Source organism: Giraffa tippelskirchi, chromosome 13 (genome assembly GCF_054371585.1).
Source record: "Giraffa tippelskirchi isolate mGirTip1 chromosome 13, T2T-mGirTip1v1.2.pri, whole genome shotgun sequence".
Taxonomy (NCBI): Eukaryota; Metazoa; Chordata; class Mammalia; order Artiodactyla; family Giraffidae; genus Giraffa; species Giraffa tippelskirchi.
In genome coordinates, this window is record NC_137287.1 from 86236388 (window position 1) to 86264345 (window position 27958).

General features: G+C 38.7%; 1 protein-coding gene across 26 annotated transcripts in view; it reads right to left on the reverse strand.

Moving 5' to 3' along the window:
• TASOR2 (transcription activation suppressor family member 2) overlaps positions 1-27958 on the reverse strand; it is a 60997-nt gene that overhangs the window by 16694 nt on the left and 16345 nt on the right. For 8 of the 26 annotated variants that reach the window (XM_081560502.1, XM_081560506.1, XM_081560509.1 and 5 more), the window contains 14 exons: positions 21279-21424; positions 20889-20984; positions 19741-19813; positions 16065-16156; positions 13893-14030; positions 13620-13750; positions 13520-13539; positions 13323-13422; positions 8479-8579; positions 7491-7594; positions 6517-6589; positions 6359-6424; positions 4046-4765; positions 3-245 (listed from right to left, as the gene is read on the reverse strand). In XM_081560502.1, coding sequence (XP_081416628.1) covers positions 3-245; positions 4046-4765; positions 6359-6424; positions 6517-6589; positions 7491-7594; positions 8479-8579; positions 13323-13422; positions 13520-13539; positions 13620-13750; positions 13893-14030; positions 16065-16156; positions 19741-19813; positions 20889-20984; positions 21279-21424 — 2103 coding nt within the window. Of the gene's footprint in view, positions 1-2; positions 246-4045; positions 4766-6358; positions 6425-6516; positions 6590-7490; positions 7595-8478; positions 8580-13322; positions 13450-13519; positions 13540-13607; positions 13751-13892; positions 14031-16064; positions 16157-18783; positions 18948-19740; positions 19814-20888; positions 20985-21278; positions 21425-27958 lie in introns of all 26 variants that reach the window. The other 18 variants (XM_081560518.1, XM_081560517.1, XM_081560520.1 and 15 more) reach the window with 7 other exon arrangements.

Below are 27958 nucleotides of genomic sequence, written 5' to 3' on the forward strand. Positions count from 1 at the left end.
ACCAGGTTGTGGCTGTTTTCTGGGTCTTGGATTCTGATTGCCTTTTACTATATTTACCCTCTGTTTTTGTGGAGATTTCTTCATGGGTGGCTTAGCCGTTGGAACAGGTGTGTCTGGAGAGGTCTCTCGTCTCCTTGCCCTTTTAGTATTCGTTGCCACTGGAACATCTTTAGAACCAGGAGCTTCTTGGGCTTTCCTATCCAGTTTGGTTATCTGCACAAACTGTGCGGTCAGCACCTCAGCACCTTATGCAGAAAAGACACCGTTTTTTAAGGGGTGGGGACTCACATATTTATCAGCATAGCTTTCTCCTTTGATTTCTTTTGTTGTGTGGGGGATAACTTTAGTAATGAGGAATAAAATATAAAATTTGGGATAGTTCATTAACAATTTTTTTTTAACAAAGCAAGAGTTAAAAAGCTCTCACATAAGTATAAAAATATGAACTTGTTAAGTTTGGTCTATCTATTCAGATTAGAAGAAAATATCAGAGTAATAACTTTATAAAAATAAAACAACAATTTTTAAAAAAATTCCATAATCTTTGCTGACTGATGTGACAGGTAAGGCTGAATATTCTAGTTCACAGCACTGGGACAAATAATTCAATTTACACAAAAGCAACAGAGCTCCCATAAAGTGACATGGTTGAAACCGTAAGCACACTGCAGAGACGAGACTGCAGATTCACAAAGACCTTACATGTTTTTCTTTATTACACCTAAATATTAATACCAAAGCCTTAAGACCTGCCTGAAAAATCACCTCTCAAGAGAAGATGGAGGAAGGTACACTGAACAAAGTCCTTATCTGATTTAATTCCCTATCAGCCTACTACCCTTATGGCAGAAAGCGAACAAAAACTAAAGAGCCTCTTGATGAAAGTGAAAGAGGAGAGTGAAAAAGTTGGCTTAAAACTCAACATTCAGAAAACTAAGATCATGGCATCCTGTCCGATCACTTCATGGCAAATAAATGGGGAAACAATGGAAACAGTTAAAACAGAGACTATTTTTTTGGGCTCCCAAATCACTGCAGATGGTGACTGCAGTCATGAAATTAAAAAATGCTTGCTCCTTGGAAGAAAAGCTACGGTTTTTCCAGTATTCATGTATGGATGTGAGAGTTGGACTATAAAGAAAGTTGAGCACTGAAGAATTGATGCTTTTGAACTGTGGTGTTGGAGAAGACTTGAGAATCCCTTGGACTGCAAGGAGATCCAACCAGTCCATCCTAAAGGAAATCATCCCTGAATATTCATTGGAAGGACTGAAGCTGAAGCTCCAATACTTTGGTGGCCACCTGATGTGAAGAATTGACTCATTGGAAAAGACCCCGATGCTGGAAAGATTGAAGGCAGGAGGAGAAGGGGACTACAGAGGATGAGACAGTTGGATGGCATCACTGACTCAATGGATATAAGTTTGAACAAGCTCCAGGAGTTGGCGATGGATAGGGAGGCCTGGCGTGCTGGCTGCAGTCCATGGGGTTGAAAAGAGTCGGACATGACTGAGCGACTGAACTGAACTTACAAAATGCTCAGTTTTACTTCCCTGGGAAAGAGCTAAAGGTGGAGGGAGATGAGAAAAAAACTATTAATGACCTGCTTGTATCACACATAGCAAGTGTTTCTATGCTTTAAGAGTTAAAAAAAAAAAGTTAATAAATGTTCCCTGTGAAAACTGTTTTCCACACTGACTATATAAATTTATCATACCTGTGAATGTTTGTAAATATTTTAAAATCACTACATATAGAAAATACTATTTCTAATTGCGAATAGAAAAATGATACTAAACAGTGTAAGAATGTGATGGTTATTAGTGAAATGTAAAAAAGAGACTAACTTCATTTTATGTTTTTGAAAATTAGAGGAATAAGTGGTTTTTTAAAAAGCTGTTAGGCTCTCTTAATGTTGAACATTTCCCTGGGTTTAAGTATTTTCTTCCCTACTAAACTAATAAAGGCAACAGAGCAATATACTTTTGTTTGTTTCCAGAATAAGACTTCTGATTCTACATCAGTTACAATTTTAAAAAGTTTTGCCATAAAAAAGGCAAAATAAGTGAAATTGAAAGACAGTCATGTCCGACTCTTTGCGACCCCATGGACTATAGAGTCCATGGAATTATCCAGGTCAGAATACTGGAGTGGGTAGCCTTTCCTTTCTCCAGGGGATCTTCCCAACCCAGGGATCAGGTCTCCTGCATGAAAGTGGAAAATGGTTAATACTAAATTGAGAAGAGAAAGGAAACAAGATGAGATGATCAAGACGAGGGGACGTGTAAGATCTACACGGGCAGGAAGTGAACACCTCTCATGACCCAGGTCCTGGGAGGAAAAGGGGAAACACGACCCTGCAGGGACCACCCTGCTTATCTGCATCACTCAACAGCAAGTTTCTCAAACTGCGCACAATAACCCATGGGTGGACTGTCAAATAAACCTAGTGGGCTGCAACCAGAACTCTTTATTAAATGACAGAATATATCAGATTATACTGCACAAAGTTAGGGTAAATGTTTTCTGAAATTTCTGTTTCAGTATGTATGCATTTGTATATACAGGACTAAAACATAAAACATATTTCTTACAGTGGATGAAATTTAAAACGTTTTGAGAAATAGTGACAACATATATGTTGAATTACAGATAATATATTTAATACCTTTAAGTAAATTCATACAGAGAAGAAAGCCAATACGGCTGGCCTGGAATGTGTGCAGAAACAGTGTGTGTGTGGCTGCTTCATGCTGCCCTTCTTTCCACCACCTTCCTAAACACACACACCATTTCTCAAACTATAATTGGTCAGAAATAACTATTTGTTAAATCAAAGGGTAAAATCTTAATTATCTAGGATCCTGGGGGATCCACACATCTCCAGTATTTCTTCTTTAGGCATCCCAAGTGTTAAATTCACAACATGAAAGACAGGGCCGACTAAGACACACGCTCATAAGCAGCCTCCCGCTTTGCCAGCGGTTAAGTACAGAGATGATGGGGAAATGCCTGAGGGGCCCTGGCCACAGTCTGCTCGCCCTTCTCGAAGGGAACATGGAGCGTAAGTTCCCTCAGTTCAGTTCAGTCACTCAGCTGTGTCCACCTCTTTGTGACCCCATGGACTGCAGCATGCCAGGACTCCCTGTCCATCGCTAACTCTTGGAGTTTACTCAAAATCATGTCCATTGAGTCGGTGATGCCATTCAACCATCTCATCCTCTGTGGTCCCCTTCTCCTCCTGCCTTCAATCTTTCCCAGCATCAGGGTCTTTTCTAATGAGTCAGTTCTTTCCATCAGGTGGCCAAAGTATTGGAGTTTCAGCTTCAGCATCAGTCCTTCCAATGAATGTTCAGGACTGATTTCCTTTAAGTATCCTACTTTTAAACAAATACACTACACATATCTGAGGGGCTCTAAGCCAGAGTTGTGCTGTTTGCTGTGCTCTGCTGGCTAAAGTGCACTTGACTGACACTAAACGGCTCTGGATGTGGGCTCCTACTCAGTTTTCAGGGACAACAAAACCACTTGTGAACTGTTTCTTTACATACGTCTCAAGGCCACTGGACACTGTTTCAGTAGGTCCATACCAGAGAGCAGGTCCAGGTGACCACCTTTAGAACACACCAAGGGTAAGAACTCCGCCCCAGGGTGCTCTGGTTGTGCAGGCCCAGGTGGACCCTCTTTAGATGTGCTCAGGCCGTCACTCAAAACTTTCTACCAGTTGCTCTTAGTGTGCCAGATGTTAGGAGATCCTGTCCAATCTGTCCCAGGGCAGTTCAGAAACTGAAAGGTCTTATTTCTTAGAAAGGTAAGTAAATAACTAAGTGGCAACTGGAGCAGTTTTACAAGTGAATAAGAGCTTCTGGTGGGCAGGCTTTTGTCCTGTTGACTTTCACCTGTCACCTCCATCAGTGCTCCCCAGCTCTAGTGCGCATACAAGCCACCGGGAGAGAACTCACAGATGCCGCCAAGCTATGGTCCAGGACGGTCACACAGGGACAGGTGGGGACACAACGTTTGAAAACCCACATGATGTGCTTACCTCTTTTTCTCCTCTGAGGAAACTGTCCTTTGACTAGCTTGAGAGTTGTGGTAGAGGTGGGACCCTTGTTTCCTCCAGCAGGAGCCCTTTTGGGGAAGGGTCGGTACAAGTTCACTCTTTTACTCTGTACCATGGGCAGCGTGCTTGCCTTTCTCTTAGGCTGCACTCTCAGATTTGGTGCTAGGCTCAGTGGGATCAGAGCTCCCTGTCTTGCTTGAAACGCATCTTCAGGGTTATTTCCAGTTTCTGTATCTTTTCTTCCTTCTGCCTCTGAGTCGTGAAATTCGGGATCTGGAGTCATCACTAAAGAAAAGCCTGCATCGCAAATCCCATCTGAAATACAAGGAGACTGAGGACGCTCTGCCAATAAACCTAACACAGTTGACACTCCCAAAACGTACCCGCTCGCATCTGAAAAGTAAGACTTCAGCTGAGTTAAAGACTGTAAAGGGCACTTTTCAGCTGGAGGAGTCAAGTCAAAACCACTGGACACTTGGCCAGAGAAGCTGGTTTCTTTAAATCCATCCTGGGAAGCAGCAGTCAATGGAGGGCTTTTGTTCATATTGGACAAGTCTTGGAAATTATGCTTTACTAATGTGTTTAGAGCGATTCCTTTTTCAGAAAATGATTTCTTTGCTTCTATCAGGGCACAATTGAGGGCAGGCAAAATAGGCACCACCTTCAATGAGATGTCATCTTCAACTTTCAAGTCTGTCAGACCTAAAATATATATGCATGTATTAAAAACCCAAAGTTATTTTTTTTCCCAAAAATCATGCAGGAAAAAAAATGCTTTACATTACAAAATTATAGGATGGTTAAAATGATGCAGTGTTTCAAATGGTAATCTAAATAGCAATTAATAGAAGGCTTATGAATGCACTTAATGAATATATATTATCTTCATATATATGAAAATACATACACACAGAATCAAAACAGAGTCATTCAGCAGGGATGACAAGGTGAAAATGAAGAAGGCAGGCCTGCCTCCAGCTCCGAAAAATAGCACCAGCTCTTAGAGTTGGCAGAGTTGCTTTCTGTTCTTATCTGTACCTTATATGACCTACTTCAAACTCTCTTAACAAGGTAGTCAAAGGTGCAAATGTCCTTTGGTTCGCATTTTGACTTTCCTTTTTCTTCTAGCTTTATTGAGATATAATTGAAATACAGCACTGTGTACATTCAGAATTTACAGCATAATGATCTGACTTACATACATCATTAAACAGTTACCTCAGCAAGTCTAGTGAACATCCATCATACCATGTAGATACAAAATTAAAGAAATAAAAAAAATTTTTTTCCTTCTGATGGTAACCAACTGAACTCAAACAAAGTAAACCCCTAAGTAACCTTCAAGTTAATATTATGTAACTAGACTATCTAGTCTGTGTTCCTCAATGAAGGAAGAGTGGTGATGGACTCATTAAAGTGATAATCAGGCTGACACCTGACAGCTCTGCGTGAGAGGCTAGACCATGCTTATTCTCCAGTTTTATTCATTATCTCCCCTGACCAGAGCCTTTCTGGACTTTGTTTTCTAACTGCCCTCTGAAATTCTAATACCACCGATCTACTGTATATCTATTTATATCCTGCATGAGCAATACTTTTTGCCCCTAATAGACAATTCCTGGTTCTGGGGAAGGAGACAAGCAGTCCACACAAAGGCAAGTGCTTCTGTGAAGACCTTAAGTCCTACTGACGGGGAGACTATGATAAAACTACTTCCTTGCTATTGCTCTTCAAGAACAAATGAATCCAGTTTTGGACATGCTGAATGTCAGGAACATCTGAGACACCTAAGTGGAGAGAGATGTCAATGCTGCTGCAGCTGCTGCTGCTAAGTCGCTTTAGTCGTGTCCGACTCTGTGCAACCTCATAGAGGGCAGCCAACCAGGCTTCCCCGTCCCTGGGATTCCCCAGGCAAGAACACTGGAGTGGGTTGCCATTTCCTTCTCCAATGCATGAAAGTGAAAAGTGAAAGTGAAGTTGCTCAGTCGTGTCCGACTCTTAGCGACCTCATGGACTGCAGCCTACCAGGCTCTGCCATCCATGGGATTTTCCAGGCAAGAGTACTGGAGTGGGTCGCCATTGCCTTCTCCAAGAGATGTCAATAGCCAGGTGGATACCTGAGTGAGGAGCAGACAAGCAAGAATAAGCCTGCAGAGATGAAGGATTGACCAGGGAGAGTAAAGGGGCAAAGTTATTTCAGAGAAGAAAACAGTTGCTAGAGTCATGTGCTGCTGGGGGTTTAAGATGAGGACTAAAACGTGGCCCACAGCTGTCGTGGACTGCCTGTGCCCTTACCTGCTGCTGATGGAGGTGAGTGGAATAAATGCAACCCGTGTAGACCTGTCTGCTCCTCTCCAAAACCTATACAGAATTAGAATCAGAAGAAAATCAGGTTGCTGATTTGATACAAGTAAACATATTGGAAAACATTTTTTCAAAAAAGTTGTCCTTACCTGTTTCAGACATTAAGGCTGATGATGTAAGTAAAATGAAAAATTCTCGATCTTCTAAGCATTTGATGATTGCCTTAAACATAAAAAAGCAAGAAAGAAGATTCAATTCCCTTCTCCTTCTACCACATTCTTCAGTGATTTTTAACCTCATGAAAAGTTAAGGAAAAAGATTCTTGAAATGTTAGTATTTATGGGAAGTAGAACAATTTTGACCCCAGTATCAGAAATTTCAAGTCCCTTACTGCTCAAATAATCTTTGCCTTGTTAGGGCTACATATAATAAATAACTGGAACATCAAGGGTTAGTTTTCGGATGGTGTTCAACTATGTAACAAATCAGTCAGAAACCTTTTTCATTGTCATGTTTGACATTTGCTGTGCAAGCAGCTGCTCTGTTTCCCATTAGCCACTACAAACTCAAGGTCAATCAGGCCTATGATTAACATCAATAAGCTCATGTTAACACAAAACATATCACAGAATCCTGGAACTAGAAAAACTGGAAGATATCATCCATTGAAGGAATCCTTTCCACAGCATACTAGGAGACGGGTAATAACAGGCAATAACATCATTAGGTCCCTGGTAATAAGAAATGCGGACGGAAAATGCAGCTCTTCTTTCCCATTATTCACCATTTCAAAAGCCTATATACACATAACAAAGATAAAATCCAATGTTCATACAATAATCGTTCAGTTAAAAAAAACAGAATAAAATATACCACTTCATGAAGCGATAAAATACTGTATTTCAAAAATTGACAGGTCATAAGCTTACAAATCTGATAAATCAATAAATCATTCACTAACAACTCCTAAGTATGAAAAAAAGACTTCTAATTCTTTATTAGAACGCCACCCACAGGAACCATCACTATGGTGCTTCTCCATATGTTTCTCCCACAGTCCCTGTGTATCAAGTTCTCAATTTCAGGGGAAATAATAATTATATGTTAAATGGATGACTCTTACCAACTGTTCCCTTTTAATGTATTCTATTAGTTTATCTACTTTCTCCCCCTGTTTGTTTGAGAGCTCCACTTCATACATATTGAAGCACATGTCTTGGCAACAGACTGTGGAAAAAAATCAGAAACACAGAACATTTCTTATTTTAAAATACTATGATGCTTATTTTTTTTTTACAACTGATTTCTTCATTTTATCTTTTAAAAGAAGAAATAGGAATACTATTCAAAAAACATGGATCATTAAACATCCTTGGTTATAAAACCCCTTAATAAAAGGTTACTGTATACAGTATTTAAAAACAATGCTTTTATTTATACTACACTAATATAAAGTTAACAAGACAAATATATATAAATAAAAACATCAATTTTGCCATGAATTAATCTAAATGACTAAGAACTTTCCTTCTCATGTTTTCTGCTTTATTTCTTCATTTAAAAGTACAGGTGACCTTTGAATGCCTCTCCCTCAACCCCCTGTGCAGTCAGTATTTCCAATATATGATTACCCTGGGTCCCTGGGTAATCATGATTCCACATCCAAGGACTGGGTGGTACTATAATATGTACTACTGAAAAAAAACTGCTTATAAGTGGACTTAAGCAATTCAAACCTGTGTTGTTCCAGAGTCAGCGGTAAATAAATAAAAACAACCACAAAACCTCTGTTCTCCTTGAAAGTAATGATTATGAGTTTCCAACTGTTTGTAAGTGTATCTCTGCTTAATTCCCTCAGTATTCTATATTAAAGCTAGTCTCTGCCATATTAAATGAAACTACTGTTCATCACTTTGAGCTGGCATCCCAGGAACTGAATCACATGGTTACTCTATCCCTTTCACAAAAGACCCTTTTAAGAATCACTTAAGGGAAAAACAGAAGGAGGGAGAGAAAGTGTGTGTGCATGCACGTGTGTGTATGGAAGAGAGAGTGGAAAACAACTGGAACAAAGCTCAGGACACGCAGTGTACCATGACATCTGAACAGACCTTTGTGCTCCATGTAATTCTGTTTTTTAAAAGCAGCTTCTGGTAGTCTCTCTTTCAAAGATGACACTTTCATTACATACTTAAAATCTAGTTCATGTGGTCTAAAAAACAAAACAATGTCATGTAATGTAATAAACACTGAAACTCGAGGTTCGTAACTTTTGATTTTCTAATATAAATGAAAATAAAACTATTATAATCACAAAAATTCTTAAATCTATAAACTCTAAATCAAATAATGCATATATTCATAAATACTAGAGATTTTTGGGTATATGACCTTATAAGTTGGCTTCCCTGGTAGCTCAGCCAGTAAAAAATCTGCCTGCAATGCAGGAGATCTGGGTTTAATCCCTGGGTCAGGAGGATACCCTGAAGAAGGGAATGGCAACCCACTCCAGTACTCTTGCCTGGAGAATCCTATGCACCGAGAAGCCTGGCAGGCTATAGTCCATGGGGTCACGAAGAGTTGGGCATGTCTGAGGACTAACACCTCATAAACCATGGTCTGCAAATATGTTCACATTAACTGAATACATGCATTTTTGTTATAACCAAAATACCCAGAAGTGTGGAAGAATTATGTACTCTGGAATGGAATGAGAATCTTCTAGAAATTATACCACATAAGAGTTGAAAGCTTTCAACAATACAGGACTGCCTACCATGCAGGGCCACAAAAGAACCACATCTAGACTAGCACCATTTCCTTCTTTAAAACTTATTTAGAAATACTTGTACACTTACAGATACCTCCTTTCCCCCCCAAATACTTCTTTGTGTGCACTTTTAAGAAAAACATTTCCTTCTATAACCACACACACACACACAAAAGATATTCCTGTCTGAATGCAGAGTTCCAAAGACTAGCAAGGAGAGATAAGAAAGCCTTCCTAAGTGATCAATGCAAAGAAATAGAGGTAAACAATAGAATGGGAAAGACTAGAGATCTTTTCTAGAAAATTAGAGATACCAAGGGAACATTTCATGCAAAGATGGGCACAATAAAGGACAGAAATGGTATGGACCTAACAGAAGCAGAAGATATTAAGAAGGCGTGGCACTAATGCACAGAAGAACTAAACAAAAAAAGATCTTAATGACCCAGATAACCATGAGGGTTTGATCACTCACCTAGAGCCAGACATCCTGGAGTGCGAAGTCAAGTAGGCCTTAGGAAGCATCACTAGGAACAAAGCTAGTGGAGGTGATGGAATTCCAGTTGAGCTATTTCAAATCCTAAAAGATGATGCTGTGAAAGTACTGCACTTAATATGCCAGCAAATTTGGAAAACTTCAGCAGTGGCCACAGGACCAGGAAAGGTCAGTTTTCATTCCAATCCCAAAGAAAGGCAATGCCAAAGAATGCCCAAACTACCGAACAATTGCACTCATCTCACATGCTAGCAAGTAATGCTCAAAATTCTCCAAGCGAGATTGGTATGTGAATCATTCAACAGTATGTGAACCGAGAACTTCCAGATGTTAAAGTTGGATTTAGAAAAGGCAGAGGAACCAGAGATCACACTGCCAACATCTGTTGGATCACAGAAAAAGCAAAAGAGTTCCAGAAAAACATCTACTTCTGCTTTATTGACTACTCCAAAGCCTTTGACTGTGTGGAACATGACAAACTGTGGAAAACTCTTAAAGAGATGGGAATACCAGACCACCTTACCTGCCTCCTGAGAAATCTGTATGCAGGTCAAGAAGCAACAGTTAGAACTGGACATGGGACAATGGACTGGTTCCAAATTGGGAAAGGAGTAGGTCAAGGCTGTATATTGTCACCCTGCTCATTTAACTTACATGCAGAGTTCATCATGTGAAATGCCAGGCTGAATGAATCCCAAGCTGGAATCAAGATTGCCAGGAGAAATATCAATAACCTCAGATACACAGTTGACACCACCCTTATGGCAGAAAGTGAAGAAGAGCTAAAGAGCCTCTGGATGAAAGTGAAAGAGGAGAGTGAAAAAGTTGTCTTAAAACTCGACATTCAGAAAACTAAGATCACAGAATCTGGTTCCATCACTTCACGGCAAATAGATGGGGAAACAATGGAAACAGTCAGAGACTTTATTTTTTGGGGCTCCAAGATTAAACACTGCAGATGGTGACTGCAGCCATGAAATTAAAAGACGTTTGCTCCTTGAAAGAAAAGCTATGACCAACCTAGACAGCATATTAAAAAGCAGAGACATTATTTTGCCAACAAAGGTCTGTCTAGTGAAACCTATGGTTTTTCCAGTAGTAATGTATGGATGTGAGAGTTGGACTATAAAGAAAGCTGAGCACTGCAGAATTTATGCTTTTGAATTGTGGTGTTGGAGAAGACTCCTGGGAATCCCTTGGACTGCAAGAGATCCAATGAGTCCATCCTAAAGGAAATCAGTCCTGAATATTCACTGGAAGGACTGAAGCTGAAGCGCCAATATTTTGGCCACCTGATGCGAAGAACTGATTCATTGGAAAAGACCTGATGCTGGGAAAGATCGAAGGCGGGAGGAGAAGGGGATGACAGAGGATGAGATGGTTGGATGGCATCACTCACTCAATGGACCAGCTCCGGGAGTTAGTGATGGACAGGGAAGCCTGGTGTGCTACAGTCCATGGGGTCGCAAAGAGTTGGACACGACTGAGCGATTGAACTGACTGAACTGATATAACCACAAAACAATTAGCAAATCAAGACATCAAGAATACAGTACAGTTCTTTTTTTTTTTTTTAATTAATTATTTATTTATTTGACTGCACCAGGTCTTGTTGAAGCATATGGTATCTAGTTCCCTGACCAGGGATTGAACCCAGGGCCCCTGCATTGGGAGCACAGAGTCTTAGCCACTGGACCACCAGGGAAGTCCCAAGAATACAGTACAGTTCTTTAATCTATAGCCCTCAGTAAGGTCCCTGGTAACAAGAGAAGGCACTGCTTTTTTCTGGTCCAGAATCCAATCCAGGGTGACACACGACACTTACTTATGTCTCTCTCATCTCCTTCAACCTGCAACGGTCTTCATCTTCACTGACCTTGATATTTCTGAATAATACAGGCCATTTACTTTGCAGACTGTCTCTCAATCTGGGCATGTCTAATGTTTTCTCCTGATTAGACTGGCAGGAACACCACAGACATGTTATCGCCGTGTCATTCTCTGTGCATCGTGTCAGGAAGCTCCTGATGTTTATTTCTTTCCTGGTGATGTTAACTTATCCACTGAGTTAAAATGGTATCTGCAGCTTCTTCTATTATAAAGTCTGCATTTTTTCCTCTGTGAGATATGTAAATTCCATCAAACTTCCACCTACTTTATAAAACCTCCATTGACCATTATGATGTTGCCTAAATGTGATTTCCTAACTTCATCACTCTTTCTACACTTACTGCTGCTGCTGCTAAGTCACTTCAGTCATGTCCTACTCTGTGTGACCCCATAGACAGCAGCCTACCAGGCTCCCCCGTCCCTGGGATTCTCCAGGCAAGAACACTGGAGTGGGTTCTACACTTACTAGTTGTACTCTATACAACTACTGAGCCTGTGTGCTGCAACTCCTGAAGCCTGCATGCCTAAAGCCTGTGCTCCTCAACGAGAGAAGCCACCATCATGAGAAGTCCGAGCACTGGAACTAGAGAGTAGCCCCCTGCTCGCCATAACTACAGAAAGCTGCACAAAGCAATGAAGGCTTGTGCAGTCTAAATAAATAAACACAAAACTTTTCAAAAGAGCCAATAAAAAGAAAATTATTTCTAACAGAACACTAACTTGCACTTTTTATTTCAGTTAAAGTATGTCTAACTTTCAAGGGGTTTGGGGGCAAACTAAATAGATTAAACAAAAAAGCATCACAAGATGCCCAGACACAAATACTGTAATTTATTATAATATAAATACGTGTAACAGCTCCTCTATTTAATACTACTCTAGGAAAATCACGTGAAAATTAGAAAATTAGATCCTGCATATCTTAACAAAAACTATAATAGAATTAAGTGGCTATAATCTGCATCTGCTATCTAGGCAAGTACAATTTGTTTCTCACAGAAAGTCAAACTTCTAGCATTAAGTAAATTAATTTAGCCTGAGAGGTCATTTTTCCACAAATGGATTAAGATGTTAAAATTTTAAAAGTGATTTATCAAAGATTATAAAACTAAAAAGTAGGGACTTCACTTTGCCGACAAAGGTCCACATAGCCAAAGCTATGGTTTTTCTAGCAGTCATGTACAGATGTGAGAGCTGGACCATAATGAAGGCTGAGCACCAAAGAACTGATGCTTTTCAACTATGGTGTTGGAGAAGACTCTTGAGACTTCCTTGGACAGCAAGGAGATCAAATCAGTCAATCCTCAAGGAAATCAACCCTGAATATTCATTGGAAGGACTGATGCTAAAGCTCCAATACTGTGGCCACCTGATATAAAGAGCCGACTCACTGGAAAAGACCCTGATGCTGGGAAAGATTGAGGGCAGGAGGAGAAGGGGACGACAGAGGACAAGATGGTTGGATGGCATCACTGACTCAATGGACATGAGTTTGAGCAAACTCCAGGAGATAGTGAAGGACAGGAAAGCCTGGGATGCTATAGTCCATGGGGTCACAGAGTCAGACACAGCTTAGCAACTGAGCAACAATAAAACTAACTCATTCCAAAGCAAAAGTCAGATTTAGATTTGAATTTAGGTCTCTTGTGTCACGGCCCTGTACTCTATACATCTCCTGAAGAATAATCTAAAACCAAGTACAGCTGGTATATTTCACACCAGTGCCAACAAGCAGGACCTCAAAATGAGAATTGAAAAGTTAGAGAAGCATTAGTAAAGGGCATTAATTCAACACTTACAGTTGTTTGGGAACCGCTGTACCATAGGAAGACCAAAGAGTTATATCACACAGCAGACAGCCTTGTATAATTAATTTCCCTTTCCACGGAGAAATGAGAACTGTAAGAAATGAGGTTAAGAAAGAAACTGATTTTATTTTTGAACAAAACATTTACTTAAAGAAAAAACTAAAAGAACCAATTAAATAACTTCTTACCATTTTCTTTGAGTTCAAGTCTGAGGGGGGAAAAAGAAGCATTTTTATAAGAGCAAAGAAAACAAATCCAGTAAAACAAAGTATGCACATAATTACTTACATGCTTTTATGATCATGGGCTGGTGCTGCCATCTTTTTAGGTTCCCTGTACTGAAAAGCTACAATCAGGTAAGGACAGACCTGTCTGGGTCGCTCAGTAACAGTGCTGCCTGAAAGTTCATAGAGGTAATACTGAAAGAAGAAAAGTATTATGAGGATAGCACTACAGAATTCCTCATGTATCAAGTTTACTTCAACCCTACCCAACCTCCAAATTTAACTCATTAGATTCAGAAAAGTATCTTGCAAATGATTTATTCCCAGGTGACTATACCTGACTCAGTTCAAAGGTGCGAAAATGACTTGTCTTGTGAGAAATCTTGTTAGTATTTGCAGCCACATGGCAATCATAGCCAGCAGATGGGCTAGTATAGTTAGCTGTATAATTCTCAGACACAAACTTGACTTTTCCCTAGAATGGAAATATTAAGACTAATCAAATATCTTCGAATAGGAATAATTTTACTCTAGGATTTATTTTAAAATAGTCTAAAGATGTGGATGTGTTTTGACTAACAGTAAACTGTGTTAAGAACTATGGCTCTTAAAAAATTATCTTAAGACCAACAATAGTTTTAATTGTCCATGAACCCCATTACATTTTATTTAGCCCTTAAAGTTTTTTGTTTTTTTCACAAACTCTGATATAATTTGTCATCTTTCTTAGGCAAACATCCACATCTTTTTTCATAGTATTAAAGGAGTACATGAATTAGCCCAAATTTAGGAGAACCATTCCTTTCAACTGGAGAAGGAAATAGCAACCCACTTCAGTATTCTTGTGGGAAATCCCATGGATGGAAGAGCCTGGTGGGCTATAGTCCATGCGGTCGTAAAGAGTCGGACACAACTAACACTTTATTTCTTTAAAAGAGAAATTACATAGTCCACCAAACAGACTCGCTATTCAATGACTATATCATAAAAGATGAAAAAAACTAAAATGTCAAACGATGAGTTCCAAACTGAAGTATTAAATTATAAATTGTACATTAGAGACCAAGATACTCCTGTTCCACCAGCACCCAGTAAACCAGCAAGGAGCAAAAGCCCAGTAAAGCACTTCACAGACCAATAGCCCTGATTACTCAACAGCTGACAGTATTTTTCACTATGGAATTTCTTCATCAAGGGGTACATATCTCCCAGAAAAAGGAAAAAGAGAACTGTTGAGTTAGTTTATCATGTGATGAAAGGTCATATAATGATTTTAAAAGCTATCTTGAATAACATAATGACATAACATGAAAAAAATGAAAATACACAAAATAGGTACTAAAATGAGGTGTGAAATAATAGGCAACTTTTATTTTCATGTTTACAAGATGCACTACTTAAATATATATATATGCTTGCTGTTAAGGTCCCTCCTCTTCAGCACTCAGACCACCAAGGATAATCCTCAGAAGACTAATCACATGAGCGGTGCTCCATGAGCAGTCAGAACCTGCATCCTCTCCCCATCAAACTGGGCAGGGCTGGCTTCTGAGCAGCGAAGTAAGGAGGACTAGAGCACATAGCCAGAAACTCAAAACTAAACAGCAGGATCCGCCAGACAGGGTAGGGGCATGAAACCAATGGCGAGGCACAATCTGACATAAAAAACTTGATATCTGAGCTGACAGGCATGTGGGCTGCAGCAGAACTACACTACTTACCACAGAGCAGGAGAGGGAAACGTTAAAGGGGGAAGCAGTGGCTGGGAGCCAATGAATGCTTTCCCTTCAGTTCTTGGGGACAAATTTTGGAATATGGAGAATTCACACTCTTAAAAAATCAGTAGTGTTAGGTTTATAACCGAAGAACTTAAGACAGTAGGAATGTTAACACAAAAGCAAAAACAAAACAAGACCACAGAATATGTCCTCAAAAAACCCCCCGACCTCTAAAATCAGTTTTCCTACCATTTGAGTGAAAATTTTAATTGTGTGATTCACTTATACTGCACTATTTAAGGGAATTAAAAAATTTCTGAGATTATTAGTTATAGGTATCACATGAAGCTATGAACAAGATCTCAATGTTTTAGGGATAACAAAAATGCACAAAGATTTCTCATTTTGACAATTTAAACCAGACAACGAATGCTGCTTTCTAAATTCATCTCTTATAGCTGAAATCATGTTGTTTTATAAACAAGTTACTCATTCTGCTATTTAATGTTTAAAAAGTGACACTGTGGAGCAGGGTGAGAGGAAAGCTTCTCACCTAATGCCTGCTGTATTATTTTGAAGCTTTTTTTAAGAAAAAAAATTCACAGATCATCTATTAAATGAGTAAAAAAAAGCTTTGTCCTTAAAAGAAAGCAAAAGGAGCAGTTTTTCCTGATTCTGAACAGCTGTCTTTGGCAAGGACTATGTTTAGCAAATAATCTGCAAAAAACATGATCACAGACTGATAAACTTTCATTAAAAAAAAATTACACAGAAGCAAATTTAGGCTTTACCTTAATTAGATTAAAAATTACAACATAACCAGACTTCCCATGATACCAAGGTCTTGCATGAAGATAGTCTGAGTATTTGGAAATGTACACACCTATAAAAGTATAAAAACAGATTAATTTACACTTTAAGAAGGCTGTTTACACATGGGTTACCTTAAACTGAACAAGATGACACAAGGGACAAATAAAAGGTAACATTAAAAAAACTATTTTGAAAATGCTTACCTTTTAAAATCTATTTGAGATATTCTACAGGTATGGAAACATCAGAGCTAAGATAGAATATATCTATTTGACAAACAATTTTCTATTTGGGTACAGTAACTGAAAAGGGATGAATGTATCACAATTTTGGAAAAGTCTCTGTTTGTCTGTTTTATTTTCCATACAATCTTTCAGTGAAAAGGCCTGTGGTAATCTGATTCTAAAGTTATTTTTTCCAGAAAATCTCAGTAAATGCTCCTATTTAAGAATGTGTGCTGAGGTTTACTACACAGCAGGTCTGTGCCAGGCAGCAGTGACACAAAGGGAAACAGAACAAGATCCCTGCCTTTAAGCAGCATGTTCTGCTGGACTGTGAATTCCAGTCAGCAGAGGTTAGATTTTTTTTTTTTTGTTTACCACTGCAGCCTCATCACAGACCACTGCTGTTTAAAAGAGAAGTTGAGTCTCAAGTGGGGAGAGACTCCTGTAGGTTGAGGCAGGAGAGGATGATCCCCATAGAGAAGCAGCAGTGAGAAAACAGAGGAAAGAACCCATTTCAGGGATATTCCTGAACTGAGGCATCGCTTGTGAAATAGAAAAGACAACGGTGAGAACACGGATAAAATGAACAGAGCTATAGACATGTTGTCAGAAGACTGGATTCCAGTTCCAAGTTCTTCACTTACTACTACTACTACTAAGCACATGACTGAGTAGTACGTCACTTAAGCAGAGAGGATGGGGGTGGGTCACAGATACAGAAATCAAAGGTTTTCAGGAAGATTTAAAAAGATCCATAAACCTTTAAAACTGTAATACACTATAGTAATACAAAGGCTTACTTTCATATATTTCATTAATTTTACTGAGCCAAAAACTATAAACATCCATATCCAGTAATGCTATCTTATCATCACCCCCAGCATGTGAAGAAGAAGAATGTGTATTTGTAGGAACAATGCAGCCTCTATTCCACCTCCTACTGAAACCAGGCTCTCAAAACATCAATAATAAACTCATGCAACTGTCATGTAGAAAAATGGCCTTGATTTTTAGAGGTATAAACTGAGGCATTTGCTTGTAGCTCACTTCCACATTTTTCAGGAAAAAAAAATGTTTTTAGACAAATGAAGGGAATTAATGCAAAACATTATCTGGTAAATGCAGGTGATGGGTATATCATACCATGCTTTTTTCTACATTAGCATTTTTCATAATGAAAAGGAGGAGGTGTTAAGAATAGGGGAAAAGAAAAAAAGGTTTCAGGTAAACTGTTTTTTGAGTTGTGAACTTATCCTCTTTCATGTCCTTTAGGAGAGCTGAATAGAAGTTTAAAAACATTTGCTGCACACAGAGTTACCATACAAGCCAGCAATTCCACTCTCATGTATAAACCCAGCAGAAATGAAAATACTTGTCCGCATAAAGACCATATGTATAAGAATATACATAGTAGCTTTTTAAAATAATAGCTAAAAAGTTGTCGGAGCCAGCCGACGAGTCAACGCAGGCACAAACGCGGGACTCTTCGGCGTAGAAAGAGACAGACACAGAGACACAGAGAGACACAGACACAGCGGGGCGTTGAGAGGATCACTGCAACCTGTAATGCCAGTGATGCCCGTTTATTTTTACACACAGAATTATATACCCTTATACTATCATCAAAAATCACCTAAGTAACATGCATCAGAAATCACCTTAGTAACATAAATCTATCAATCAAGATCCCATGATTATCTTATGATTTTGTATCTCAGAACTCAGGTAACACCTAGGCAACATAAAGCTATCAATTAAGATCTCATGACTCCGTATCTCAGGACTCAGGTCGTATCTCTGGACTCAGGTCATAAAAGCCATTTGTCCTGCGTCAGATGCGCTCCAAAAGGCTGCAAGAAGTTTCCCTAATAAACAAGAGGTGGCGGGACAGAGAACTATGTCTGGACTTGACCCTTGAGTTAACAAAGGCAGCCCCAGCTCTCAAAGCAGAGCCTGCTTGTCAGGTTGCCCTGGAATTAACCCTTGAGTTAACAAGGCAGTTCTTCAAGGCACGTCCTGCTCGCAGGTTGCCCCCCGCAAAAAGTAGACAAAACGAAGTGTCTACCAACTGCTGAATGGATAAATAAAAAGTGGTACAATGGAATATTATTCAGTCAAAAAGCGAATCAAGTACATTTGAGAACATAGATGAATCTCAAAAAGTAAAAAAACACTTACTCACAAAAGGTCAGATATGATTCGATTTATATGAAAGGTCTGGAATAGGTCAATCCACAGGGGCAAAAAGGAAAGCAGTGGTTGCCCAGGCTGGTGGGAGGGGAGGTGACTGATGAAAACGGTCTAAAACTGACTGTGCTGACGGTTGCACAACTCTGAATGCACTAAAAAAAACCCCACTGAACTGTATACTTCAAATGGGTGAATTGAATGGTGAATTTTATCTCAATAAAGCTGTTATTACAAAGAAAGGGCCAGCAAGAACCAAGCCATTAAGCCCCGTAGTCTTTCTCACCCCTGATCTCCAACTTCTACAGCATCTGACACTGCTAACGCCCCTCCAGACACCTTCTGCTTCCTGTGAGACTCCACCTCCAGATTCTTCATCCACTGGACTGCTCTCAGCTCTTCCTCTTCCTGTCCTCGCACCATGTCCCCATCCCTTGGTCCCATAACCATCTAAATAAAAGTTCTGTTATTCACCATCTGTGCTGCCCCATGTAACAAACCAACACGCACCCTCTGCCACCTTGAGCCCCAACCTCTAGTCCTCATTCCTCTTCCAACTGTTTTTACCACCAGCAGGATAGCTTCCAGAACACTTACGATGACCTACTGTTTCTCAAATAGCTCACTGAAGTAGAAGTGTTCAATTACTGTGAGCTCACTAGGTGTAAGCTTCATGCTAAGCACTTTATATAGTCTCATAATCCTCACAACAAGTCTAGAAGATAGTTTTATCTATTTACAGATGAGGAAAGTGAAGCTTAAAGAAATTAGGGCTAAAGCACATTCTTAATGATAACACTACCTTTCTCCTGTAACTCATCAGCCTATCTAAAATTTCTCCTCTATTGATAATATCAATGCAGTGTAAATTTAACACTTTACCTTTCATTATTTCCTTTCTTTACTCCTCCCATCCCACAGTTGCCATCTTTGGTCAGTACCATCTATTCTCTATTCCTACTGCCATAATGATAGTTCGGAGGAAAGCCTCCTTAGCCCCAGATGATAGCGCTGACCTCTTGGGACTGAAAGATATCTTCTAGTCCAATCATCTTTTAAAAGAGGGAACTCCTAGTAGAAAACCTTAAGTTCTTAGATTCAAAGCTCATGTATACATTTAAAGTTCTGATTCCAAAGATTATTTATCATCAATGAAACTAGCTTTTAATACAGGACTCTTACACGTAACTAACTAAATCTCACTTCACCTTGTAAAAGAAATTCTCCTTCCTTATAGACGTACCTTTCGCTGGGTCCCCCAGAGTGGTGATAGCACTGCTGCCCACACAGAGTCCATGCTGACATACCAACTTCGCCTTAAACAAAAGATCGGACTTTGTTTATATCATGTTTTGGAGAGTCAATGAAATAACTCTATAATTTACATACAAACTTTCAATACAGAATCTGTACACTGTATGCATTCATGGCACAAAGCAAGTTTTCATAAGGCAATTGTGTTTCAGTTAGTATTAACAGTTTAAACTTCTTCATGAAATTTTACCATTTCTGCTAATGAAAATGTCACTGGCAAAACCAAATTAAACAAGCTCACAGATTAGTCCTCTCTTGAAGATTTCTTTTTTGATTACAGCTTGGGAATCAGGAAATTTGAAAATGCCTTACCCCCAGATGACCTTTATTTTTTTTTAAAGTATGAACCCCTAACATATCTTATTTGGAAGTCAACAACTAAGTAAATAAACTCTCTGGTATTACTATGTAACCATAAGGTACATGCTAATGTTAACTATCCTTTAGCAAATCTATCCTTGTTCTTTAAAAATCATGATCCCAACCAAAATACTACCTGTGAATTACTTTAAGCTGGATCACAGATCTCTGGCACTGATGAAACTGTATCTAGAAGTCACACACATCTTTGGAGACATACCTGCACACAGCAGTTTCTTTCTCCACAATTTAGGTATAAGCAACAATATGGATGTTCAATTTTCAAAACAGCATGAAACAATTCCAAGTAACCAGAATGCTGAAAGTGTTCATCTTATACCCAAAACCATGTAATTTAAACTTGAAAAAACTTCCACAAGAAATCGAAGATATCTATGTAAACAATGATCCAGAATGGAAAAATAGCCATTCACTCAATTAAAAGGCATTATTAATACTTAAGAAGTCTGTATTAATCGAAATCTTACTACAAGCTTACAAATGTAGTTAAGATAAAACTAAAGAAAACCTTAAAAAGTTGTAGAAATCAAGTCTCTTTCATGAGAAGCTTTCATTGTCATTTACACTGCTACCCAAAAAAGACTGATGAACTGGTAATGTTACAAATTTTATAGAATCAATGTTTAACTTTAATGACATAATTAATTTTGTACCATAACATCACAAAATTAATTTTCTAAGACCAAATTCCCTTACTTGATTTTCAGTTTCAAACAGAAGAAACCCGTAAGTTTCTTGAAGTTCTTCGGGAGTATAGTTACTTGCTTTTTTTTCTTGGTAAAAAGTTTCGTACTGTATAGAGAGAGAATAATCAAATGTTACAAACATGTGATTTTGCCTTGCAAATTAATTTTTAAAAATGCATCAACTGAATTCCTCCTGCTAAAAGACTAATGAAATTTATTATTTTTCTATTCCCTAGAATATATTATAATTACCTTTCAAGTGATTATTACCAAGGATCGTTTATCTTGCTAAAATGTGATTGCTAAAAAGAACTAGGCTCAAATATAAAAAATGATGGGTCTATTTTTTTAAAACTAAAATAAAACTAACCACAGACACAGTGTGTACCAAGTACCTCACCTCATTTAAGAAAATGTCATTTTTCACCAAAGTCACTTGACTGTACTGAAAACCATGCTCAGATGCAGAGTCCAAGTAAGAAGTATGGAGAATTGAAACTGTCCTCTGGAAGAGAGAGTCTGAACTCAAGGATACTGTCTCAAAAACTGTAAAACACAAAAATAATGCAACTGTTTAAGATAACCAAAGGCTGGGGAAAGTGACACACTAAATATCACTGACCAAGTCATTCATTTCCTTCCTGCATAACTAAGACATTTCCATTATGTTCTGGCTACCATATCTGGACTATCTTCAAAGACCTCATACTCGATGAAAATAACCTAAATGGATTATATCACTGGATGAATTACTTTTAATGCAAGAGTAAATCCCTTTAGGTTTAAAGCTGGGTGCTGTAACCAAGGTTGTAAAAGCAGATGCATCTATAGTGTCAAGCTGGAGATCAGCTACTGCTTAGATCAAGGCTTCTTGTTCCTAAGTTTTTGTAAATCTAGGCCACATATTGATAAACTTAACCTTCCCAGTGGCTCACCAAATCCACAGGGAAGTCTGTGAGCTTCCTTGGAAAGGGGCTACTACTGCACACTCATTTGACCCTGGAGTACAGAATGAAGGGAGCAAAGGCTAATAAGAGTTTTGCCAAGGGAACACACAGGTCATAGCAAACACCCTCTTCCAACAACACAAGAGAAGACTCTACACATGGACATCACCAGATGGTCAATATCGAAATCAGACTGACTATATTCTTTGCAGCCAAAGATGGAGCAGCTCTATACAGTCAGCAAAAAAAGACTGGGAGCTGACTGTGGCTCAGATCATGAACTCTTTATTGCCAAATTCAGACTTAAATTGAAAACAGTAGGGAAAACCACTAGATCATTCAGGTCTGACCTAAATCAAATCCCTAATGATTATACAGTGGAAGTAACAAATAGATTCAAGGGATCAGATCTGATAGAGTGCCTGAAGAACTATGGATGGAGGTTTGTGACACTGTATAGGAGGCAGTGATCAAGACCATCCCCAAGAAAAAGAAATGTAAAAAGGCAAGAGGGTTGTCTGAGCAGGCCTTACAAATAGCTATGAAAAGAAGAGAAGTGAAAGGCAAAGCAGAAAAGGAAAGATACACCCATTTGAATGCAGAGTTCCAAAGAATAGCAAGGAGAGATAAGAAAGGCTTCCTCAGCGATCAATGCAAAGAAATAAAGGAAAATAGTAGAATGACAAAGACTAGAGATCTCTTCAAGAAAATTAGAGACACCAAGGGAACACTTCATGCAAAGATGGGCACAATAAAGGACAGAAATGGTATGAACATGACAGAAGCAGAAAGTATTAAGAGGTGGCAAGAATACACAGAAGAACTGTACAAAAAAGATCTTTATGACCCAGATAATCACAATGGTGTGTCACTCACCTAGAGCCAGACATCCTGGAATGTGAAATCAAGTGGGCCTTAGGAAGCATCACTACAAACAAAGCTAGTAGAGGTGAAGGAATTCCAGTTGAGCTATTTCAAATCCTAAAAGATGATGCTGCGAAAGTGCTGCACTCAATATATCAGCAAATTTGGAAAACTCAGCAGTGGCCACAGGACTGGAAACAGTTAGTTTTCATTCCAATGCCAAAGAAAGGCAATGCCAAAGAATGCTCAAAATACTGCACAATTGCACTCATCTCACATGCTAGCAAGTAATGCTCAAAATTCTCCAAGCCAGGCTTCAACAGAATGTGAACCGTGAACTTCCAGATGTTCAGGCTGGATTTAGAAAAGGCAGAGGAACCAGAGATCAAATTGCCAACATCCGCTGCATCATCGAAAAAGCAAGAGAGTTCCAGAAAAACATCTACTTCTGCTTACTGACTACTCCAAAGCCTTTGACTGTGTGGACCAAAACAAACTGGAAAGTTCTTCGAGAAATGAGAATACCAGACCATCTGACCTGCCTCCTGAGAAATCTGTATGCAGGTCAAGAAGCAACAGTTAGAACTGGACAAGGAACAACAGACTGGTTCCAAATTGGGAAAAGAGTATGTCAAGGCTGTATATTGTCACCCTGCTTATTTAACTTATATGCAGTGTTCATCATGAGAAATGCTGGACTGGATGAAGCACAAGCTGGAATCAAGATTGCTGGGAGAAACATCATAACCTCAGATACGCAGATGACACCACACTTATGGCAGAAAGCAAAGAACTAAAGAGCCTCTTGATGAAAGTGAAAAAGTTGGCTTAAAAGTCAACATTCAGAAAACTAAGATCACAGAATCCAGTTCCATCACTTCATGGCAAATAGATGGTTGAAATAAATGGAAACAGTGACAGACTTTATTTTTTTGGGCTCCAAAATCACTGCAGATGGTGACTACAGCCATGAAATTAAGAGATGCTTGCTCCTTGGGAGAACAGTTATGACCAACCTAGACAGCATATTAAAAAGCAGAGACATTACTTTGCCAACAAAGGTCCGTCTAGTCAAAGTTATGGTTTTTCCTGTAGTCATGTATGGATGTGAGAGTTGGACTATAAAGAAAGCTGAGCATAGAAGAATTGATGCTTTTGAACTGTGGTGCTGGAGAAGACTCTTGACAGTCCCTTGGACTGCAAGGAGACCCAACGAGTCCATCCTAAAGGAAATCAGTCCTGAATATTCTTTGGAAGGACTGATGCTGAAGCTGAAACTCCAATACTTTGGCCCCCTGATGAGAAGAGCTGACTCATTTGAAAAGACCCTGATGCTGGGAAAGATTGAAGGCGGGAGGAAGGCGGGAGGAGAAGGGGACGACAGAGGATAAGATGGTTGGATGGCATCACCGACTCAATGGACATGAGTTTGAGTAAACTCCGGGAGTTGGTGTTGGACGGGAGTCCTGGAGTGCTGCAGTCCATGGGGTCACAAAGAATCGGACACGACTGAGCAACTGAACTGAACTGAACTGCACACTCAGCAAACACATCAGAAATTGTTTTTCTCTGAGCTTTCCTCACCAGCCTGGAAATGTCTACTGAACTTTACTTCTTACGGATTGTATTACAAAATCATCATTTTATGAAAATAAAAATTTATTATTTTTTTTGAAAGTGCTTTTTTCAAACCATACCCATGTACTATCTGAGAGATGCTAGGCTACCTCTCCTGTGAAAGCCATGTTTCCTATAGTTGAGAATTAGTGACCCAATCAAGCAGTTCTCCTGGTTGGGCCTTTGTCCTTTTTACGAGTCCTCACTCAGCGAGAAGTGAGACTAATGAAGTCTCATAACATTTAACTATTTGCTTTGTTTACTCCTTTCTATCTGGATCCTCTATTCTCTTTAACAAAGTGGGGAAAAGGATACACATGGATTACTTATAAAGAGAACAGAGTAATGTATATAACACTGGAAGTTTTGACCTTACAGTATAAATAAGTATGTTAATATGATTTCCTACTTTTATCAGAACTCAGCCAATTACATTAAAGTTCAAAAGTTGAAGAAAATATAAGCTTTTTAAATGAAATTAATTTATGAACAACAGATTAAAAAAAAAAACCCTAGACTATTACAGAAATTAAAACAAACATTTCAGAAAAATTAATTTGGACTAAACTGTCCTAACACTTGAATTCACAAGGTAATTTGAAAATGCTTTTAATAACAAAACTTCCTAGAATCAAAAATAAAAGATTATAAATAGCAAGGAAGGAAAAAAAAAGATGAAACATTTATTTTTATTCTTCCTCAGTTTCACCTTCTCTCTTTCAATATTAATATAATGAAGTGAAAGTGAAAGTCGCTCAGTCGTGTCTGACTCGCTTTGTGACCCCATGGACTGTAGCTTGCCAGGCTCCTCTGTCCATGGAATTCTCCAGGCAAGAATATTGGATCAATATACCAGTGCTATTAAAAAAAAAGGATATTCTAAGAGCTTCAGATAGCAAAACACCAATGATAGTAATTAAAAAGCTATGGCTTTGTTCAGCTAATAACTCAGAACAAACTGGGAAGCCTACACACTTGCAGGTTCATTTTACAAATAATCTGTACTGCTAGCTCAAATGAAAATCGATTCCCTTAAAAATCATAATTTTGGGAACTTAGTATTAATATTTAATATTTTTAAAAAGACTATATTTTAAAAATCTAAGTATACTCTTAGGCTCCATATCTGTGAAAGATTTTGCTTACAAGATACAAGATTTTGCTTACAAGTTCTGGAAATGAACAAACTGTGATTACCAACCATCTTAAATTGCACACAATGTTAACAGATAGGCACAGATTTTAAATTTCAGAAGTAGTAGATACTACTATTTCCCCAATTTTGAGTGTCAATGCACAATAATAAACTGAAACCTGGGAGAAATAATGCAATTGAAAAAAACCCCAAAAACCTATCTAACACAGTGTGGGGAATACAGTTCCCAATAAAGCTATGACTAATGGTCATGATTTAAAATAAACAAGGCACAACAAGTAAGAAATGACTTATTTTGTACTTTCACATTATAATTTCTAACACTATTTATGGTTAAAAATGCTTCCCCTTTTAGGTTAGCACTCAACAGCCATACATTATAAAAGTAATAATTTTACAGTTGACAGAAGGAAAAGCATATCAAAAGAAAAGTTATTGGAAAACCACGATAAATCCTGAATCTTTCATGATTTCGTAATTACCTCGATTATACTTTTAAGAAAGCACAGGTTTCATGCTCTATATCTAAGGAGATAGATGAGAATGTTTATTGGGAAGTCTCTGCCCACACAACACACTCTCATTTAACCACCTAACAAGTGTACAAAACAAGAAACACTAAATAAATGGATAGTTTTATCTTTTTTGCTGAGCAATACACATGCTTTATTTAAATCATTCAAGAGTATCAGAATATTAAGAGAAAGAAGAGGGGGCTATTTCACAAAGAAATTTAAACAGCATCTAAGAGGGTAACTGGAAAAATATCTGATCGTAAAGTGTAAAGAGTGTCCCTTAAGGCTTAAGTGACACACAGAGTACACATGGAAAAAACTTAAGTTCAATCAAAATGGCTGTAAAGACTGAGTTAATGCTCTTTACTGTAGCACCCGGCTTTGGGTACATTTCTCTTGACTGGAAAATCCCATGGACGGAGGAGCCTGGTAGGCTGCAGTCCCTGGGGTCGCTAAGAGTCAGACACGACTGGGTGACTTCACTTTCACTTTTCCCTTTCATGCACTGGAGAAGGAAATGGCAACCCACTCCAGTGTTCTTGCCTGGAGAATCCCGGGGACGGGGGAGCCTGGTGGGCTGCCGTCTATGGGGCTACACAGAGTCAGACATGACTGAAGCACCTTAGCAGCAGCAGCAGCTCTGCTATTTGTGGATTTTATCTTAAAAGTCAGGTCAAGCTTGACATGAGAAGTTGGACTCTGCTCACGGTGCCCTAAATCATCTCCCCCATCTCAAACTCCATCAGGGATACCGAGTGACTGACATGTGGGACACTTCTTTCTCTTTCTAACTTCTAATAAGAGAAACAAGGAAATTATAAACCAATTTCTCATGCTATGTCACAAGCATCTACTTTCCATTTTATAAGCATCTGGTCTGAAAGCAAATAATGAGATGAACAAATGGCCACAACTTAGGTGTCACAATAATTCTAACAGAAACTAACCACTTCTACAACTCCCCTAGACATATCCTGTCTGTGACTAAGCAATAGCATTTCCACTCTAGATGCCTATATAGTTTATCTCCTCTAAGTAGGTCATTTGATAGTTGTTGAAGGACTAGCCCAGTCCTTAATCACCTAATCTGAAAATGTATTACCTTTAAGATATCAAAGGACTGCCAGTTTAAGATAAATACAACTTCTTCAGAACACAATTTGTCAGGAAGTAACAAAACTTAAATGGGCATACCAAATGACCATTTCATTCCTGGGAGTCTATTCCTCAAAAATACTAGCTAAGTACAGAGGTGATACATACAAGGATGTTCCACACACCAGCATCTGTAACTCGAAGAACAATGGCGATAACCTAAGTGAAAGTGAAAGTCGCTCAGTTGTGTTGGACTCTTTGCGACTCCATGGACTATACAGTCCATGGAATTCTCCAGGCCAGAATACTGGAGTGGGTAGCCATTCCCTTCTCCAGGGGATCTTCCCAACCCAGGGATAAAACCCAGGTCTCCCACATTGCAGGCAGATTCTTTACCAACTGAGCCGCCTTGGAGATAACCTAAACTGCCATCAACAGGGAAACACCTTGCAACTATTAAACAAAAACAAAGTAAATCTGTATATACTGATGTACGAAGATACCTACTGTATACTGAGTGAATAAATGCATTATATAATGTTATTTTGGTAAAAAAAAAAATTATGTGTTTGAAAGTATACAGAAAAAGATCTAGAAAGAGATGGGAAATCCAACAGTTAACAGTGTTTATGCCAATTGTGACTGGGGAGTGGACAAAAAGGAGACCTTGTATTTTTACTTTACATATGTTACTACAATTTAGATTTTTCTTACATAAGCATGTATTACTTCTACTATTTAACATATCTCAACTTAAAATCAAGTAAAATAAAGCATAATTTCAAAGAAATACAGAGAGTGACAATTTCTCTTGAACACATACCTTTTCTGATGCAATTTGAAAACTTAATTACCTATCAATTTTGGACTAACAATTACAAAAATT